The 21,484-nt window shown below is 44.9% G+C and overlaps 1 protein-coding gene across 2 annotated transcripts in view; it reads right to left on the reverse strand.

Moving 5' to 3' along the window:
* The window catches only part of MERTK (MER proto-oncogene, tyrosine kinase), a 137,146-nt gene that overhangs the window by 70,096 nt on the left and 45,566 nt on the right, over nt 1-21,484 (reverse strand). For both annotated transcript variants that reach the window (XM_061431424.1, XM_061431425.1), the window contains exons 3-4: nt 11,488-11,588; nt 6,398-6,571 (exon numbers count right to left, since the gene is read on the reverse strand). In XM_061431424.1, the coding sequence (XP_061287408.1) occupies nt 6,398-6,571; nt 11,488-11,588 (275 nt within the window). The remainder of the gene's footprint in view (nt 1-6,397; nt 6,572-11,487; nt 11,589-21,484) is intronic.

A 21,484-nucleotide genomic window follows, 5' to 3' on the forward strand; every position in this document is an offset into this window, starting at 1 on the left:
AAGACTTGGACTAGCTTTTGTCCCTGGTAATTTACTGAGCAACGAGAGTGGCTTTGTTATGCTAATGAGGTAACTCAAGTGGATCCACAGCCCACTTCTAGATGGGCACTGGTCACCAGCATGACTAAATCATGTGATGGGAGGCTTGGGGCTTTGATCCACGTGATATTAGCTCAAGTTCCTGACCTCTAGGAAAGAGAGGGAGGTCGGGAGACGGTATTCCATCATGGTTAATGTTTTATTCAGTTATACCACATAATGAAGCCCCAATAAAAAAAAATTCTGAACACCAAAGCTCAGCAGTTTCTTCTTCTGTGAACACACTGATGCACCAGGTGACAGTCTTCAAGGCAGAAAAGCTCTGCATTTGGGACCCTCCCAGACTTCATCCTGTGTGTATCCCTGGTGAAATAAACTATAACATAAGTAGAGCACTTTTCTGAGTTCTGAGTTATTCTAGAAAATCACTGAACCCAAAGGGGTCATGATGGCTGCGGTTTAGTCACTAAGTCTGAAGCGACACCAGAGCGTCTCTTTGTGACCCCATGGACTGTAGCCCACCAGGCTCCTCTGTCCATGGGATTTCCCAGGTTGCCATTTCCTTCTCCAGGGGATCTTCCCAATCCAGGGATTAAACCCATGTCTCCTGCATTGGAAGTGGATTCTCTCTCTCTCTTTTTTTTTTTTTAAATTTTATTTTATTTTTAAACTTTACAATATTGTGTTAGTTTTGCCAAATATCGAAATGAATCTGCCACAGGTATACTTGTGTTCCCCATCCTGAACCCTCCTCCCTCCTCCCTCCCCATACCATCCCTCTGGGTCGTCCCAGTGCACCAGCCCCAAGCATCCAGTATCATGCATCGAACCTGGACTGGCGACTGGATTCTTTACCACTGAGCCATTTGGGAAACCCAGGGGGGCCATAGGAACCTCCATATTAACAGCCAGTAAGTACGGAGTCAAGGCAAATTGGAAGTGGTCAAACAAGAGATGGCAAGAGTGAATGTCGACATTCTAGGAATCAGCGAACTAAAATGGACCGGAATGGGTAAATTTAACTCAGATGACCATTATATCTACTACTGCGGGCAGGAATCCCTCAGAAGAAATGGAGTAGCCATCATGGTCAACAAGAGTCCATAATGCAGTGCTTGGATGCAATCTCAAAAATGACAGAATGATCTCTGTTCATTTCCAAGGCAAACCATTCAATATCACAGTAATCCAAGTCTATGCCCCAACCAGTAACGCTGAAGAAGCTGAAGTTGAACGGTTCTATGAAGACCTACAAGACCTTTTAGAACTAACACCCAAAAAAGATATCCTTTTCATTATAGGGGACTGGAATGCAAAAGTAGGAAGTCAAGAAACACCTGGAGTAACAGGCAAATTTGCCCTTGGAATATGGAATGAAGCAGGGCAAAGACTAATAGAATTTTGCCAAGAAAATGCATTGGTCATAACACCCTCTTCCAACAACACAAGAGAAGACTCTATACATGGACATCACCAGATGGTCAACACCGAAATCAGATTATGTTCTTTGCAGCCAAAGATGGAGAAGCTCTATACAGTCAGCAAAAACAAGACCAGGAGCTGACTGTGGTTCAGACCATGAACTCCTTATTGCCAAATTCAGACTTAAATTGAAGAAAGTAGGGAAAACCACTAGACCATTCAGGAATGACCTAAATCAAATTCCTTATGATTATACAGTGGAAGTGAGAAATATATTTAAGGGCCTAGATCTGATAGACAGACTGCCTGATGAACTATGGAATGAGGTTGGTGACATTGTACAGGAGACAGGGATCAAGACCATCCCCATGGAAAAGAAATGCAAAAAAGCAAAATGGCTGTCTGAGGAGGCCTTACAAATAGCTGTGAAAAGAAGAGAAGCAAAAACCAAAGGAGAAAAGGAAAGGTATAAGCATCTGAATGCAGAGTTCCAAAGAATAGCAAGAAGAGATAAGAAAGCCTTCTTCAGCGATCAATGCAAAGGAATAGAGGAGAACAACAGAATGGGAAAGACTAGAGATCTCTTCAAGAAAATTAGAGATACCAAGGGAACATTTCATGCAAAGATGGACTCGATAAAGGACAGAAATGGTATGGACCTAACAGAAGCAGAAGATATTAAGAAGAGATGGCAAGAATACACAGAAGAACTGTACAAAAAAGATCTTCACAACCCAGATAATCACGATGGTGTGATCACTGACCTAGAGCCAGACATCCTGGAATGTGAAGTCAAGTGGGCTTTAGAAAGCATCACTACAAACAAAGCTAGTGGAGGTCATGGAAATCCAGCTGAGCTATTCCAAATCCTGAAAGATGATGCTGTGAAAGTGCTGCACTCAATATGCCAGCAAATTTGGAAAACTCAGCAGTGGCCACAGGACTGGAAAAGCTCAGTTTTCATTCCAATCCCAAAGAAAGGTAATGCCAAAGAATGCTCAAACTACCGCACAGTTGCACTCATCTCACACACTAGCAAAGTCATGCTCAAAATTCTCCAAGCCAGGCTTCAGCAATATGTGAACTGTGAACTTCCAGATGTTCAAGCTGGTTTTAGAAAAGGCAGAGGAACCAGAAATCAAATTGTCAACATCCCCTGGATCATGGAAAAAGCAAGAGAGTTCCAGAAAAACATCTATTTCTGCTTTATTGACTATGCCAAAGCCTTTGACTGTGTGGATCACAAGAAACTGTGGAAAATTCTGAAAGAGAAGGGAATACCAGACCACCTGACCTGCCTCTTGAGAAATCTGTATGCAGGTCAGGAAGCAACAGTTAGAACTGGACATGGAACAACAGACTGGTTCCAAATAGGAAAAGGAGTACGTCAAGGCTGTATATTGTCACCCTGCTTATTTAACTTATATGCAGAGGACATCAGGAGAAATGCTGGATTGGAAGAAGCACAAGCTGGAATCAAGATTGCCAGGAGAAATATCAATAACCTCAGATATGCAGATGATACCACCCTTATGGCAGAAAGTGAAGAGGAACTCAAAAGCCTCTTGAAGAAAGTGAAAGTGGAGAGTGAAAAAGTTGGCTTAAAGCTCAACATTCAGAAAACGAAGGTCATGGCATCCCGTCCCATCACTTCATGGGAAATAGATGGGGAAACAGTGGAAACAGTGTCAGACTTTATTTTTCTGGGCTCAAAAATCACTGCAGATGGTGACTGCAGCCATGAAATTAAAAGATGCTTGCTCCTTGGAAGGAAAGTTATGACCAACCTAGATAGCATATTAACAATCAGAGACATTACTTTGCCAACAAAGGTCCGTCTAGTCAAGGCTATGGTTTTTCCTGTGGTCATGAATGGATGTGAGAGTTGGACTGTGAAGAAGGCTGAGCCCCCAAGAATTGATGCTTTTGAACTGTGGTGTTGGAGAAGACTCTTGAGAGTCCCTTGGACTGTAAGAAGATCCAACCAGTCCATTCTGAAGGAGATCAGCCCTGGGATTTCTTTGGAAGGACTGATGCTAAAGCTGAAACTCCAGTACTTTGGCCACCTCATGCGAAGAGTTGACTCATTGGAAAAGACTCTGATGCTGGGAGGGATTGGGGGCAGGAGGAGAAGGGGACGACAGAGGATGAGATGGCTGGATGGATCACTGACTTGATGGACATGTGTCTGGGTGAACTCCGGGAGTTGGTGATGGACAGCGAGGCCTGGCGTGCTGTGATTCATGGGGTCGCAAAGAGTCGGACACGACTGAGCGACTGAACTGAACTGAACTGAAGTAAGGAGTACAGGTGGCTTGGGACTCCCTTGAGACTCGTGGATGGCAGCTGAGGTGAGGGCACTCTTGTGGCAGATGCTGTCCTGACCAGGGGGTCTTCACTAACTCACAGTAATTAGGAGCAGAACTGGCTCACAGTACAAGCAGTCGGTGTTACCCCAGAAAAAGCTTAAATGCAAAAATATTTAACTTAATATCTGTCAGCCAATGGAATCTATCACAATACATCAGGACCAAGCAGAGTTTAGCCCAGAAATGCAACACTGGTTTAAAATCCAAAAATCCAATCGATGTAATTTGCCACATGAAGAGAATAAAGCCGAAAAATGATATGACCTCAAGAGATGCAGAGGCCCAACAGTAAAGAATACATACATTATGATTTCATTTATGTAAATTTCAATAACAGGCAAAATTTATATATGAAACCAGACATCAGAACAAGGTCACCTACGGGAGGGGCAGGCTGACCCAAAGGGAAAAGGGGGTGCTTCCTGGGGTGAGAGCAATGTTCTATATATTGACTGAAGTGGTGGTTACATTACTGTCTACGTTTATCATGACTCATTGATTGTGTGCTTAAGTTCTATGCATTTAATTATATGTCAATTTAACCTACATATTTCATTGTATGCCCCACAAATCTTCTTTACAGGACTTCAAAACAATCAACAAGAGAAGGTGGAATGTATTTTTTTAAAGTTGATTTTGAACAAATAAGTCACTTGCTGATCAATTCCTCAGAGAAACTCAAAGAAAACTCAGATGAAGGCAGAGAAAATGATAACATTCCTCGTGGAGTCAGGAGTAAGGAAAGTGATTCGGAGACAATACCTCCGGCTGGCAATCACTTGCTGGTCCATTCTCACCATAAACATTCAGTGAGTATTACCATGAGTCAGGCTGTGTCTTGGGAGAGACACAGCCCTTGCCCTTACTAAGCATACATTCTCTAAGAAGACAGACAAGGAGACTAAACAAATAAACAGGGTAATGACAGACTCTGACCAGTGCAACGAAGGAAGTCCACACGAATATGTGCCATGCCTGAGAGTCGATAAAGGAGTGAGGAGGACCCAGAAGAATGCCCAGGAAAGACCTCTGTGCAGAAGTGTTAGCTGACACGCGTCTCAGGAGGAAGGGCACATGGAACGACATTGTAGGCAGACAGAGACGAGGTGCAAAGGCCCTGAGGCAGGGCGAAGGGGGGTGTTTCTAAGAAAACAAAAGACAATCCGTGTGACTGGCGCATAATTAGCAAGGTGGAAAGAGTGGGTGGAGCTGGGATTGGAAAGTAGAGTGGGGACCAGGGCACGCAGATCCTAAGAGGAGGAGCAGAAAGGCCTCTTGAGAGAAAGTCAAAGATAACGGGCAGCCACTGAAGAGGTCCAGCAGGCAGGGGACATGATCTACCATGGAGAACAATAGTGGGGATAAAGCTGGAAGCTAAGAGGCCAGTTAGGATGCTACTGCAGAGATGCTGGCAAGAGGGGGCGGTGACCTGGACCAGGGCCCTGCAGCAGACAGGCAGAAAAGAGATTTGAGATGTACTGTGGGAAGACAACTGGCAGCCTCCTGGTGTAGTCAGTCTAAACAATGAGCAGCATGAAGGATGGGCAGAGAGTGACATGCTTTAGTAGGATGGGGAACTCTGTGGCAGAACAAGTCAGAGTACGGGGGGACATTAAGAGTTTCATTTTAACACACGTTCATATCCAGTGAGTGGACATGCCAGGAAAGGAGCATGAAGCTCAGGAGGGTAGTATGAGCCAGAGATACAAAGTTCAAAGTCATCACATGGATGGTCGTGAAGCCAGGATCCAGAGGAGATCTCCCAGGCAGGAGTGCCTCAGAGGGATCAGAATTCAGTCCAGGACTGAGCCCTGTGGCACCCAGCATGTTCAGAACTCCTGCTGTGGGCAGAGGAAGAGCACTGAGGCAGGAAGGAAGCCAGGAAGACAGTGGTTTCGGAAGGTCACCTTTGGCGTGCAGCATCCTCGCAGAATACTCCCTGAGTACATGCAGACTGGGAAGGCTAGAGGGTGGTAACCTTACCAGACATTGCCGGGAGATGCAAGGAGAGGAGCCAAAGAGGAGTCCATCGGATTTAGCAGCACAGAACCATCCATGGCGCTGACCCTCGGAGCACTGTGGGAGGAGGTCTGGGACCGAAGCCAGGTCACACCCACTTAGATGGAAATCAGATGACTGCTGACCTTCACGGCAGTCACAGCACCACAATGACTCAATCCTCCCACAACTGCCTCCATGACCAAGGCATTTTCCTCGCCGCCACCTCACTGAGGTCTTCACATCAGTGGTTCCTGAAAGGCAAGGCCTGCCAGGCCAGCTGGGCCACAGCTGCCACGGGAGATGTGAGCAGGGCTTTCCGGCTGCCCTGGCTCGAAGACTCCGGCCACTTGATTGACGTAACCACAGACACCCGTCCTGTACTGTGACCTCTGACCCCGAGATTTCCACCTGCCTCCCCATCCATCTGGTCCCCATCCTGGGCTGCCCCATCTGCGTTTTTATCTTCCTCTAGTGCCCGCTGCTGCACACTACAGCATTCACCCAACTTCTGCTCCCTTCCACTGTCAGAAAGCAAACAATAAACAAATGCCACGGCTGAGACTCACCAGGAACAGTCAGAACAGAGGGGGATCTTTCTGGAAGTTCATTAACACGGCGGCTGTTTTGAACCCAGTAAATGTTGACGGGCTCGGGTGGACCCACAGCCTGACAGGTGAGGTTGAAGGCTGTGTTTCTGGTGACATTCATGCTCTCGGGCTGCCTCGTAAAGTAAGGAAGTCCTGCAGAGAAAGTGGTAAGTGGAAGAAGGTTTTAGATTCACAGGTCAAGGTGCAGCCCCCCGGTGAGTGGAAACCACACCAGAACTCGGCAATAGTTCTCTCTGTCCACCACCCTGCAGTGCAGGAGACTTGGGTTTGATCTCTGGGTTGGGAAGATCTCCTGGAGAAGGAACTGGCAACCCACTCCAGTAGTCTTGCCTGGGAAATCCCATGGACAGAGGTGCCTGGTAGGCTACAGTCCATGAGGTCACAGAGTCAGACACGACTGAGTGACTAAACTTTTACTTTCTGTCCACCACCCAGGTATGAAATGCTCAGTTTTCACCTCGATGCAGTTGAGTAAGAAAGCACACAGAAGCTAATTCTTACCAGTCTAGCTCGAGCTGGCTTTCTAGGACACTTTCCCAAAGGAGCAATGGTGATTCAGAACTGGTTTTTCCAGAAGGGAGGCCTGGCAGTTGTGAAATTAGGTGTTGCTTAAGCTCCTGGGAAAGGCTGGCAGGATTCCTTACCAATAAACACAGAGTGAAAACAAAGCCATGTGCGAGGCCTGCCCCTCCTTTTTTCTTTTTAAAGTTTAAGTATACTTGATTTATGGCTTCCCAGCTGGTGCAGCGGTAAAGAACCCGCCTGCCAATGCAGGAGATGCAGGGGCCATGGGTTCCATCTCTGGGCTGGGAAGATCTCTTGGAGGAGGAAATGGGCAACCCACTCCAGTATTCTTGCCTGGAGAATTCCATGAACAGAGGAGCCTGGTGAGCTACATACAGTCCACGGGGTTGCAAAGAGTTGGACATGACGGAGCAACTGAGCAGGCACACTTGATTTATAATGCTGTATTAGTTCCAGGTGTATGGTGAAGTGATTCAGTTATACATGTGCAAAAATAGATACTCTTTCAGATTCGTTTCCATTATAGGTTGTTACAAGATATGGAATAGAGTTCCCTGTGCTATGCTTGTTTATTTTGTACATGGTGCTGTGTGTCTATTCATCCAAAACTTCTACTCCTTCCTCTTTGGTAACAAGTTTGTTTTCTTTTTCTGAGTCTGGTTCTGTTTTATAAATAAGTGTATTTGTATCTTTTTTTTTTTTCATTCCCACATATAAGTGATACCATATATTTGTCTTTCTCTCTCTGACTTCACTTAGTATGATAATCTCTAGGTCCATCTATGTTTCTGCAAATGGCATTATTTCATTTTTTATGGCTAAATAATATTCCATTATGGGCTTCCTGGTGGCTCAGCAGTCAAGAATCTGTCTGCCAATGCCAGAGATGCAGGTTGGGAAGATTACCTGGAGAAGGAAATGACAAACCACCCTAGTATTCTTGCCTGGGAAATCCAATGGACAGAGGAGCCTGGAGGGCTACAGTCCATGGGGTCGCAAAGAGTCAGAGGCAACTTAGCGACTGAGCACAGACACAATATTCCATTATACAGCACATCTTCTTTATCCATTCAGCTGTTGATGGACACTTAGATTGCTTCCATGCTTCCATGTCTTGGCGATTGTAAACAGCGTTGCTGTGAACACTGGGGTGCATGTATCCTTTCAAATTAAAGTTTTCATCTTTTCTGGATATTTGTCCAGGAGTAGGATCAGTGAATCACATGGTAACTGTAATTTTAGTTTTTTGAGGGACCTCCATACGGTTTTCCAGAGTGGTTACCAATTTATACTTCCACCAACAGTATAGGAGGGCTCCTTTTTCTCCACACCCTCTCCAGCATTTATCATTTGTAGACTTTGATCACGGTCATTCTGACTGGTGTGGGTCTGCCCATTTTTGAGGACAACCTGTTGTGTGTGAGGCTTTCATATTGGTGATAATAAATTTTAAAATCTGTACACCTGTGTAAGACTGAAGAGTTTTTCCAAGCCTAAACTCATGAAAACGGTGTAGACAGAATTACACAGTTACAACCTCAAGATCTCCCACTTTGATTCCAGAACTGGTGTCACAGGCAAGGGACGTTAAGAACAGCTCAGAGACAGCCAGTTGGTACTTATTTGGGGCATGTAACAAAACTTTAACAGAACAAGCAAACATTTAAATTGTGATCAGCATTTAAATTGTGTTCTTTAGGGACTGGGAGCTCACAGATCCGGTCCCAGCAGGAATAACATGGGATTGGTAAAATGGGATTCTTTTTTCCAAGCTTCAGTGTTTCATCAAACTTCATTTGAACCTAACTCATTCCTACCCTGGGCATTTTTTTTCTGGGATTTTACAAGTAAAATGTCTTCTGAATAGTTTTCCCAGAGTAGCAGCCAAGGTAGGAACGCTTCCCTCTGGTGGATACTGACAGAACCCTGTGGCATGGCCGTCCAATTTGGGACGGGCACGCGTGCCCACCAAGTCACTTCAGTCATATCCGACTCTGTGTGACCCCATGCACTGTGGCCGGTCAGGCGGCTCTCTCCAGGCAAGAATACTGCTATGTCCTTCTCCAGGGGATCTTCCCGACCCAGGGATTGGACCGGCGTCTCTTAGGCCTCCTGCACCGGCAGGTGGTCTCCACTACTAGCACCACCTGGGAAGCTGCCCAGGGGAGTCTGAGATGGGCTCAGAGCAAAGCTCCAAGAGAGACCCCGTGAGGGCCCTCCCTCTCGGGCCTCCTGCAGCGTCAGTGGGTATCAAGTTCAGGTTCGGAAAAGAATGGACAGCACAGTTGCCTTTCAATGGGAGACGAGTCTCAAACTTCGCTGAAAAGATCACCTTCTCCAAAACCTGTGATGAGAAGGGTGAGGAGAAAGCAGCAAAGTCATTCTCCTGATGACACTGTAGATGGGGGCGCCTTGGCGAGCAGGGATGCAGAGACCCTGGAGGACAAGTCCTTGGGACAGCGAGGAGTGGCCACTTGGGTTGATAATGAAGATGTTCTTCCTCGAAGCCCCTCTTGGCAGGCCCTGCCATTGCCGAACCAGACAGACAAGGCCCAAGATGCAGGACCTGGCCTGGCTCACCTGTGCATCAGCTCATGTCCCCACGAGAGTTCAGGTTCCTCGAGGGCAGAGACTGCCTTGCCTGATGCCCCAGTTCTCCCCTACCAGGCCCATGTCATGTCATGGCATCAGAACTGCACTGAATCACGTGCCTGAGAAACCCTAAGGATTGAAAAAGGAATCCCAGGCACAGTTGAAACTAGCTTATTCTCCCTGGTTTCACTGTCTGCATAAGCAAGACAGGAAAGCAGGGGTCCTCAACCTCCAGGATCTAATGCCTGATGATCTGAGGTGGTGCTGATGGGATAATAGAAATAACGGGTACAGTAAATCTAATGCACTTGAATCATCTCGAAACCATAACCATCCCCCTCCCCCAGCCCCGGCGTCCATCCCTCTGTCTGGGGAAAAATTATTTTCCATGAAACTGATCCCCAGTGCCAAAAAGGGTGGGGACCACTGCAGCAGAGGATACTAAATGACAGATAACTGGCACTTGACCAGGTGAGTGGCATCTGGTGCCAGCGCTGAGAACTGTTTAATAAACTGCATTTTGCTTCCTAAAATAGACTTCAGGTTTTATTTTTTGTTGTTGTTTTGGTTTTGGCTGTGCTGGGTCTTAATCGCCCTGGAGCATGTGGGAACTTAGTTCCGTGACCAGGCATTAAACCCAGGTCCCGTGAATTGGAAGGTGGATTCCTTACCACTGGACCACCAGGGAAGTCCTAAGACTTTAGCTTTTTAAATTGTAAATAACCTTAAGGCAAGGAGGTCCATAATTCCTTTTTGTCTCAGGCTTAGTGTCTAGCAGAGAGCTAAATCTTTAAGAATTAAGTTTATTTCATAATTACCTATAATCTAAGAAAGAAGATAGCCTTTATCTCAGTGCTTAAGGATCTGCAAGTTTTGCATCAGAGTAGTTGGACTGTGAAGAAAGCTGAGCACCGAAGAATTGATGCTTTTGAACTGTGGTGTTGGAGAAGACTCTTGAGAGTCCCCTGGACTGCAAGGAGATCCAACCAGTCCATTCTGAAGGAGATCAGCCCTGGGATTTCTTTGGAAGGAATGATGCTAAAGCTGAAACTCCAGTACTTTGGGCACCTCATGCAAAGAGTTGACTCATTGGAAAAGACTCTGATGCTGGGAGGGATTGGGGGCAGGAGGAGAAGGGGACGACAGAGGATGAGATGGCTGGATGGCATCACTGACTCGATGGACGTGAGTTTGAGTGAACTCTGGGAGTTGGTGATGGACAGGGAGGCCTGGCATGCTGCGATTCATGGGGTCGCAAAGAGTCAGACACGACCGAGCGACTGAACTGAACTGAAGTGAACTGATGCATACAAATGGGATAAATTAGGAATTTGAGAGTATAGTTAAACATCAAAGACCTACTGTATAGCACAGGGCACTATACTCAATATTTTATAATAGCTTATATGGGAAAAGAATCTGAAAAAGAATATATATATATATACATGGTTTCCTTGGTGGCTCAGCAGTAAAACTGTCAATACAGAGACATGGGTTCAATCCCTAGGTTGGGAAGATCTTTTGGGAAAGGAAATGGCAACCCATTCCAGTATTCTTGCCTGGAAAATCTCATGGATGGAGAAGCCTGGTGGGCTACAGTCCATGAGGTCACAAAAGAGTCAGATACAACTTAGCGATTAAATATGAAACATACGTACATATATATATATATATATATATATACACACACATATATGTATTCTCTATATATGTATATATATATGTATCTATCTATCTATATCTGAGTCACTTTGCTATACACCTGAAACTTACACAACACGGTATATCAACTTCAATTAAAAATTTTTTTTAAACCCAACGACAAACAAATGGGCATGCCAAACTCTGGAGCATTATACACAAAGCAATTAACGCAGGCTCTAAAACAAACCACCAAGCGGCAACTGGACATCTGTGGCCTTTGGACTCACCTTGAACCTCGATGTAGATGGGGTCAGACACAATCTCTTCGCTGTTTATTTTCATCTTACAGATGTACGACCCATTGTCTGAACGCTGCACGCTGGTTATGCTTGAGAGAGAAACACAAAGCCACAGTCATCAAGACAGTATGGTACTGGCACAAAGACAGAAATATAGATCAATGGAACAAAATAGAAAGCCCAGAGATAAATCCATACACCTATGGACACCTTATCTTTGACAAAGGAGGCAACAATATACAATGGAGAAAAGACAATCTCTTTAACAAGTGGTGCTGGGAAAACTGGTCAACCACTTGTAAAAGAATGAAACTAGAACACTTTCTAACACCATACACAAAAATAAACTCAAAATGGATTAAAGCTCTAAACATAAGACCAGAAACTATAAAACTCTTAGAGGAGAACATAGGCAAAACACTCCAACATAAATCACAGCAGGATCTTCTATGACCCACCTCTCAGAATATGGGAAATAAAAGCAAAAATAAACAAATGGGATCTAATTAAAATTAAAAGCTTCTGCACAACAAAGGAAACTATAAGCAAGGTGAAAAGACAGCCTTCAGAATGGGAGAAAATAATAGCAAATGAAGCAACTGACAAACAACTAATCTCAAAAATATACAAACAATTCCTGCAGCTCAATTCCAGAAAAATAAAAGACCCAATCAAAAAATGGGCCAAAGAACTAAACAGACATTTCTCCAAAGAAGACATACAGATGGCTAACAAACACATGAAAAGATGCTCAACATCACTCATTATCAGAGAAATGCAAATCAAAACCACAATGAGGTACTATTTCTCGCCAGTCAGAATGGCTGCGATCCAAAAGTCTACAGGCAATAAATGCTGGAGAGGATGTGGAGAAAAGGGAACCCTCTTACACTGTTGGTGGGAATGCAAACTAGTACAGCCACTATGGAGAACAGTGTGGAGATTCCTTAAAAAATTGGAAATAGAACTGCCTTATGAACCAGCAATCCCACTGCTGGGCATACACACTGAGGAAACCAGAATAGAAAGAGACACGTGTACCCTAATGTTCATCTCAGCACTGTTTATAATAGCCAGGACATGGAAGCAACCTAGATGTCCATCAGCAGATGAATGGATAAGAAAGCTGTGGTACATATACACAATGGAGTATTACTCAGCCATTAAAAAGAATACATTTGAATCAGTTCTAATGAGGTGGATGAAACTGGAGCCTATTATACAGAGTGAAGTAGACCAGAAAGAAAAATACCAATACAGTATACTAACGCATATATATGGAATTTAGAAAGATGGTAACGATAACCCTGTATGCGAGACAGCAAGAGAGACACAGATGTATAGAACAGTCTTTTGGACTCTGTGGGAGAGGGGGTGGGGGGTGATTTGGGAGAATGGCATCGAAACATGTATAATATCATATAAGAAACAAATCACCAGTCCAGGTTTGATGCAGGATACAGGATGCTTGGGGCTGGTGCACTGGTATGACCCAGAGGGATGGTACAGGGAGGGAGGTGGGAGGCGGGGTTCAGGATGGGGAACACGTGTACACCTGTGGTGGATTCATGTTGATGTATGGCAAAACCAATACAATATTGTAAGGTAATTAGCCTCCAATTAAAATAAATAAATTTAAATTTAAAAAAATGTTATAAACTTAAACAAAAAAAAGAGAGAAACACAAAGATATTTCATTGATGACCTTTCAAGTTTCTACTACAGGAATCAACATTCTTCAGCTTCTTTGTCTTTCACTGTGATGATTAACCGTGTATGTCAACAAGGCTAGGTTGTGGCACCTCGATATTTAGTCAATCATTACTCTAGATGCAGATAATTTTCTGTGAAGGTATTTTTCAGATGTAATTCATATTCAGGTTAGTAGACTCAGAGTAATCCAGATTATCCTCTATTGCTTGAGTGGGTCTCATTTAGTCACTTAAATGTCTTATGAGCATAGACTGAGGTCCTCTGAGGAACAAGGAATTCTGCCTCCAAACTGTCTTCGGAACTCAAGGCTATAACATCAGCTCTCCCCTGGGTCTCCCACTGACACTCCACAGATTTCAGATTGGGCAGCACCCACAATTACCTGATGCTGGGACAGATTGAGGGCAGGAGGAGAAGAGGGCGGCAGAGGATGAGATGGTTGGATGGCATCACCAATTCAACGGACATAAGTTTGAGCAAACTCCGGGAGATAGTGAAGGACAGGGAAGCCTGGCATGCTGCAGTCCATGGGGTCACAGAGTCAGACATGATTGAGCGACTGAGCAACAACAATTACATTAGGGGTTTCCCTAGTGGCTCAGTGGTAAAGACTCCACCTGCCAGTGAAGGAGATTTGGGTCTGATCCCTGGGTTGAGAAGACCTCCTAGAGGAGGAAATGTCGACCCACTCCAGCATTCTTGCCTGGGAAATCCCATGGACAGAGCAGCCCCGTGGGCTACAGTCCATGGGGTCACAGAGTTAGACACGACTTCAACAACAATGACAACAACAGTGACATTAAATCTTTAAAATGACATCAATCTTTAAAATAATTTTCTTTTGCTCTCTCTCTTTTCACATGTGTGTAGCCTATTGGTTCTGTTTCTCCTAAGAACACTGCCTAACGCCTGTGTGCTCACTTGACTGGATTTCTGCGGCAGGCTCTACACCAGGGTTCTCCACAGCAGAGTACAACCTCTCAAGGCATTTTGCAAATCTGTGGGACTGTCCTGGATGGTCACATAACTAGGGGCCAACATGGCTTTCACGGGTCAGAGGCAACTTTTCCACAACCCAAAGGACCTTCAGAGACTGGAACCTAACCCCATCGTACACACACAAAGTATTTTGCCTGGTGTTAATATCCATTTCATTGCCCAGGACCATGAACATGGTAGGCTAGTATCTCCTCGTCCTGTTTTGAACTTGGCAGTGACTCGGTCATCATCTGAAGGATCACAGAAGCATCTCTCTGTCTGCAGTGGCCGTGTGCATGGTGCAAGTCGCTGTGGACTTTATTACCTCTCCTGGTGTGGCCACGCCCAGTATTTACACATTCACGTTCATACTATTTAATTCTCAGTCACCTTCCTTTTGTTTTCCTCATATTACAGTGTAAACACGGTACATTATTAAATATCTGATATAAACAGGAGGCCTTGGCTCAAAAGGTTCAGAGTCCTGCTTGTCAATTTCTCAACATGTTTACAAACAGGGAGGTATACCACAGACGTGACACCTGCTCTTAGCTGGGGCAGGAAGGGATGAGAGAGTACGGAACACTCCGAAATACTCTCAGATGCTCCCCGAAAGAGGACACCTTTATTAGTCCCACAGCACTGGTTTCTTCTCTGTGCATCAAACACAACCAAGAAGACTGTGATAGAGGAAAAAGGGAAAAAAAGAAAAACGTGGAGAGGTCCACTTGTCTTCCTAGCAGCTTGCTCCTTGATGCAACTTATTTGTGAAAGTGTTAGTCGCTCAGTCGTGTCTAACTCTTTACAATCCCATGGACTCTAGCCCACCAGGCTCCTCTCTGTCCACGGAATTCTCCAAGCAAGAATACTGGAGTGGGTTGCCATTCCCTTCTCCAGGGGAATCTTCCAAACCCAGGGATTGAACCCAAGTCTCCTGCAGGCAGATTCTTTACCATCTGAGCCACCAGGAAAGCCAAGCTTTAGGGAAGGGGCTTTACGTCAGAGTGCCTACAGGTCACCAGAAGAACATGGAAAGAGACCTCACAGGACAAAGATCTCCAAATAAGGGGCTAGCGGACCCTCCCTGAGAATGTGTTGGGATGTCATGGTTTACCAGAAGAGGATGAAGAACGAGGAAGAGGAGCAGGCGTGCTGCTCATGCGGGTAACAACCAGGGGCTGGAGAGTGCACAGAATCTGCTTCTGGCAGATTCTGTATGCTGATCAGTCTAGCCTTCTTTGTAGTTCTAAGGGAAACCAAGGTCATGGCTACTGAAAAGAGGAGCGTTTCCACTCATTTCACAAGTTCACCTTGAAAGACGCATCATTTTCTTGCAGGAAAACCTAGGGAGGAGCTGAACAGAGTGGACGATGAGACCCAAGACTCAGTGAGCCAGGAACCAGAGGGGAAGTGACAGCCAGAGAGGAAGGCAGGCCACAGCTCCAGTGAGGCTGCACCCAGGCCAAGGGTGCACAGCCCACCAGGACCCGAGAAATCAGCAGGCGCAGATAACCATGGAGCGGCACACGCAGGCAGCAGGAATCGGACTGCACAGAAAGTCTAGGCGTGTCTTCAACCAGCCAGCAAGGAAAATTCAGAGTAGGAGAAGAGCAGGAGAACACAAAACTCCATAAATATTTGGTCACGTTCTATTTTTTTTTTTAAAGAAAGAAATACAAAAAAGAATCAATAAAGCCTTGCCTGAAAACAAACAAACTCTTGGTCTTTACTCATTTGCTTTAGGCAGGGTTTAGCAGCATCTGGTGAGAAGGACTATTTGTGTCTGCATTAATTACCAAATCCGGATTCATCTTACCTATAGCACAGGAACGGTTTTTCACAAATAATTCTACATTTAGTTTTATAGACATCACATAAAGGCTCCGAGGATGAAGGCAGGGTGCGGCTGGGACTCGAGATGGTTAAGTGGTTCCCCGTCTCCTCCCTTTCCCCAGCAGAAACAGCAGGAAAGACTCAGCTCGCAGAATAGCAATCTAGACATCCCGACGACTGAGCAAGGAATTCCAGAAAGAACACAGAGAGGGGAGGGGGAGGATATGATTCAAGAAAATGCCCAGAACTGGAGATATGGATCTTTCCAAACCTGACCATTAGGCCGGGCAGCACAGCAAGAGAGAAAAGACCCACCAAGGGGCTTCACCAAGCCCCTTAGACATGTCACACATCTAAGATAAAGCGGAGACCCCCAAAAGCTTCCAGAGAAAGAAAAAGCAGGTAATTTATGAGTGAATCAGAACAGCATCATGCTTCTCAAGAACAACTCTCGGAGCAAAAAGATGACAGCAGGAAATTGTTTTCCTTTTACATTCTGTATCTGGTCAAACTGTCTTTTGGTGAGAGTAGGAAAAAATATGGCATTTTCAGATATTCAAGAGCCCAGAAAGCAAGTGTAGGGGGCGGGCTTCATGTAAAGTGAGGGAGTAAACCAGGAAGAGGGGAAGCTAGGCTCTGGGAGACAGGAGCTAGAAATCAGGAGGAATGAGGCTCCCAACAGCAAGAACAAAGATGACTCAGCCAGACCCCAGGCCTGGAGGGCAACGTCTGGGCTGGAGAGAAAGGAACGGCTCCAGGTCTGGCACCTCCAAGGAAAACACTCCAGTCCTGAGAATTGTGTCATTTTGAGAGGACGTGCCTATTTTCCTTTTGAACGTGGAGGAGAATGAGCAATCAAAAATTAAGTGAACTAACAGGCAGGCAAGGAAACTATTAAATTCAGGAAGATCAAAAAGCTCGACAAGAAGGCCAATGTAATTACAGGTTGACGACATGATTTGGCTAAAAATAGCATTTCCACAGCCACAGAAATTGTGAACACTGGGTACTGATTTAACCACGGCCATGAGTAATACTCTATTAGATTAACACACCATGCTGGGGCCTGGCACGGGTATGCATGCACACCACACACCCACACACACCCACATACACACACACACACACACACACACACACACACACACACAGGACTTGTGGATTGAATATTTCTGGGAAGCTACCCAATCAGTGGGTCACCTCTGCTCCCCATCGGGAAAGCACTGGGGGCTGGAGAGGGAGAGACAGACTACTTTACCATGTGCAGGCACTTTTAAATAAAGGTTTAAGAATTCCAACAGATTTTGGTCAAACATCTGAACAGGGGAAGACCAAAGAAACCATAGACTCAGACCCGATGTCTAGACAGGAACCATCTGGAGAGAGCCAAGGTGAAGAAGGGGGAGTTGAAGGGGGGCTGGCAGCTGCAAAACCTCATCCCCACCAGGATCCCCTCAGCTAACATAGCCCCAGAACATCCTACAAGGACACTCATCTCTCTGGCCTTCAGACCTATTACAACTTGGCTGACCTGCTCACACATGGCTTGTGGTAGTGTGGTAGTTTAGTTGATAAGCTGTGTCAGACTCTTTTGTGATCCCATGGACTGTAGCCCGCCAGGCTCCTCTGTCCTTGGGATTTCCCGGGCAAGAATACTGGAGTGGGTTGACATGCCCTCCTCCAGCGGATCTTCCCGGATCTGGATCAAGCCCGGGACTCCTGCATTGGCAGGCAGATTCTTTACCATCTGAGTCACATATATGTGGAGTGTATACAAATCTCTCCATCTCTCTGTGCTTCTGTTCCTTCTCAGAAATGGAGGGTCTAACACCCACCTCTACATCATGTATGGCACCTACGGGAAATCTGGAACTCAATAAATATTTGGTCACTTAAAAAAAAGAAAGAAAGAAATACAAAAAGGGACCAATATTAGTTGACTCCTCTTGAATACCTAGAGTGGTTAAATTCATAGAGAAAAAATGTGGAATAGAGGTTGCTGAGGGCTGGAGGGGATGGGCAGTGGGGAGTTAGTGTTCATGGGTATCAAGTTTCAGTTTGAGATGATGAAAGAGTTCTGGAGATGGATGATGGTGATAGTTGCATAAAAATGTGAATGTACTCAAGGTCACTGACCTGGATATTCAAAAAGGGTTAAAATGGTGTTTTACTTTACGTATGCATGCGTGCCTAGTAGCTAAGTCATGCCTGACTCTTTGTGACCCCATGGAATGTAGCCCGCCAGGTTCCTCTGTCCATGGGATTTCCCAGGCAAGAATAAACTGGAGTGGGTTGCCATTTCCTCCTCTAGCGGATCATCCAAATCCAGGGATCGAACCCATATTAGCAGGTGGATTATTTTACCACTGAACCACCCGGGAAGCCCATGTTATATGTATGTTACAACAATCAAAAACAAACAAACAAAGAAACATTAAAAATGAAAGAAAAAAAAACTAAAAATAAGAATACAAAAGCATTCTATTTAACCAGCCGTCATTGAAATGGTGCTGACAGGATTCCACGGATAAACCGAGTTCAGGAATCTGGTAAAAAATTTGACCTGAAAAGAAGTCTGAATTGAATACAAAGTGTCTGAAAGTCTCAGCAATCTGTGGCTAAAAACAGCTTTCCCAACTGATGGCTTGGTTGAACAAATGATATTCTTACTTTCTAGATGTTTGGCTGATCTCTCATGTACGATTCCATCTTTGGGGTCACCAAAAGCAGCAGGATAAAGAGCAACCAGCGATGGCATCAGGCAGACCCAGCTGGGGCAGGGCAGGGCAAGGGTCTTGGCTCTCAGAGCCTGCAGGGGCCCACCAACACACGTCTCTCGGGCACAAGCAGCACGCAGGAACCCAAACTAACCATTTACCATGTTCACCAGGAAAATGCACTAAGAAGGTAAAATCCGTCCAGCTTGAGCCACTGGGAAGGATGCCAGAATTTAAAGAGCATTGGGAACTCTTAGACTACAAAGAAAACAAATATCGAACACTCTCCCTTTGCCATAAATCACCCAGTAACTAAATCTGCAGGGCCTGTCAGTACACAGGAGCATCGGTTTTTGTTTTTGCTTGAGGGTGGGTCTCCTCAAGTCTTCTGATCTGAAGACTGGTGCCTTCCTGGAAAATTTTACCTGATGAGTGTTTCAACCTAAGCCAGAGAGCTTTTTTACACCTTACACCAGACTTCAGAGTTAACTGTTGTTGTCTAGTCTCTAAATCGTGTCTGATTCTTTGTGACCCCAAGGACTGTAGCCCACCAGGCTCCTTTGTCCATGGGGATTTCTCAGGTAAGAATACTGGAGTGGGTTGCCATTCCCTTCTCCAGGAAATATTTCTGATTCAGGGATCTAACCTGCAACTCCTGCATTGGCAGGCAGATTATCACTGTGCCAACTTGGAAGCCCTTAGAAATAACTGCCCCGGGAATTACACTCTTCTTTAGAGACTTCATCAGGAGGTCTTGGCTACACGGGGTTCCCAGGCTAGATGAATGGATACCCTATGCTTTGAGCTGATATCAGGTGTAGATGGGGTAGGATACTGGTTGGAGTATCAAGAGGGATGTCCAGCCTGGTGACAAGTCCTACAACGGAGGTCTAGCAACGGCTTTTGAGTGATGCACCATCCAGGATTAGGCATGGGGTGGGGGGCATGGGGCCAGGAGTAAGGAGGGGTGTTGGTGGAGATTTTCTGTATTAACCACCAAGCTATTGATGAGGAATACTCCAACCAGACACTGAGTGCTCCCTACACCCATTAATGCCAGATGACTCTTGACTCTATCAATACTAATAGACATCTGATCCCTGCTTATATGTAGTCATCTACCATTTGCACATTTGCTTAAATAAACGTGGTCCATGCAGTGCTCCTGGTGGCATCTCCAACAAAGTTGCAAGCTAATGAATTCCTGGGAAAATGGATCCGCTGAAAGCTTAGAACTAGTTTTTAACTCTTCACTTTGCTGGGAGCCAGAGTGGATTTCCTTGGGGTCCATGAGATGTGAGAAGAGAGGATGTGAGGAGAGGTGTGCAAATCAGGCTCCCTAGTTAAGTTTACTCCCAGCTTACCATCTAGTTACCCTGGGCAAGTCATCCTAATTTATCAGGACCTCAGAGTCCTCATCTAAAAGACGTCAAATTAGGCTCTCCAACATCCTTCTATCTTGCAAAGAAATTATACAAATATCGATCATCTTGACCAAGTTACTTTAATTTACTTCATTGAATTACCCACAGCTCCAGTGCCACCTGAACACCAGTAAAGTGAATATGTCAGTGGTGGACTTGACGCTGCTGCAAATATTACTCAGTTCAGCTGAGTGTCCATCCTTTGTAAGAATTCTGATCACTAGATTTGCTCAGTTGGGAGGTCACGTAATATTTGCTTCCCTTCCGAATGACTTTATGAGAGTTCAACAAAATATGTGCAAAAGTATACATTTCTCTCTAAAGTTCTCAAAATTTCACCTAGTCACCTTCCAATATCTAAGGACCGAAGTTCAAAATAAGACTCTGCCATTCTCCATAGTGGCTGTACTAGTTTGCATTCCCACCAACAGTGTAAGAGGGTTCCCTTTTCTCCACACCCTCTCCAGCATTTATTGCTTGTAGACTTTTGGATAGCAGCCATTCTGACTAGTGTGAAATGGTACCTCATTGTGGTTTTGATTTGCATTTCTCTGATAATGAGTGATGTTGAGCATCTTTTCATGTGTTTGTTAGCCATCTAAATGTCTTCTTTGGAGAAATGTCTGTTTAGTTCTTTGGCCCACTTTTTGATTAGGTCATTTATTTTTCTGGAATTGAGCTGCAGGAGTTGCTTGTATATTTTTGAGATTAATTCTTTGTCTGTTGCTTTGTTTGCTATTATTTTCTCCCATTCTGAAGGCTATCTTTTCACCTTGCTTATAGTTTCCTTTGTTGTGCTGAAGCTTTTAATTTTAATTAGGCCTCATTTGTTTATTTTTGCTTTTATTTCCAATATTCTGGGAGGTAGATCATAGAGGATCCTGCTGTGGTTTATGCTGGAGAGTGTTTTGCCTATGTTTTCCTCTAGGAGTTTAACAGTTTCTGGTCTTACGTTTAGATCTTTAAGATCCAGCAATCCCACTGCTGGGCATACACACTGAGGAAACCAGAATTGAAAGAGACACGTGTACCCTAATATTCATCTCAGCACTGTTTATAATAGCCAGGACATGGAAGCAACCTAGATGTCCATCAGCAGATGAATGGATAAGAAAGCTGTGGTATATATACACAATGGAATATTACTCAGCCATTAAAAAGAATACATTTGAATCAGTTCTAATGAGGTGAATGAAACTGGAGCCTATTATACAGAGTGAAATAAGCCAGAAAGAAAAACACTAATACAGTATACTAAAGCATATATATGGAATTTAGAAAGAAGGTAACGATAACCCTGTATGCGAGACAGCAAAAGAG

The sequence above is a fragment of the Bos javanicus genome, chromosome 11, assembly GCF_032452875.1.
Source record: "Bos javanicus breed banteng chromosome 11, ARS-OSU_banteng_1.0, whole genome shotgun sequence".
Lineage (NCBI taxonomy): Eukaryota > Metazoa > Chordata > Mammalia > Artiodactyla > Bovidae > Bos > Bos javanicus.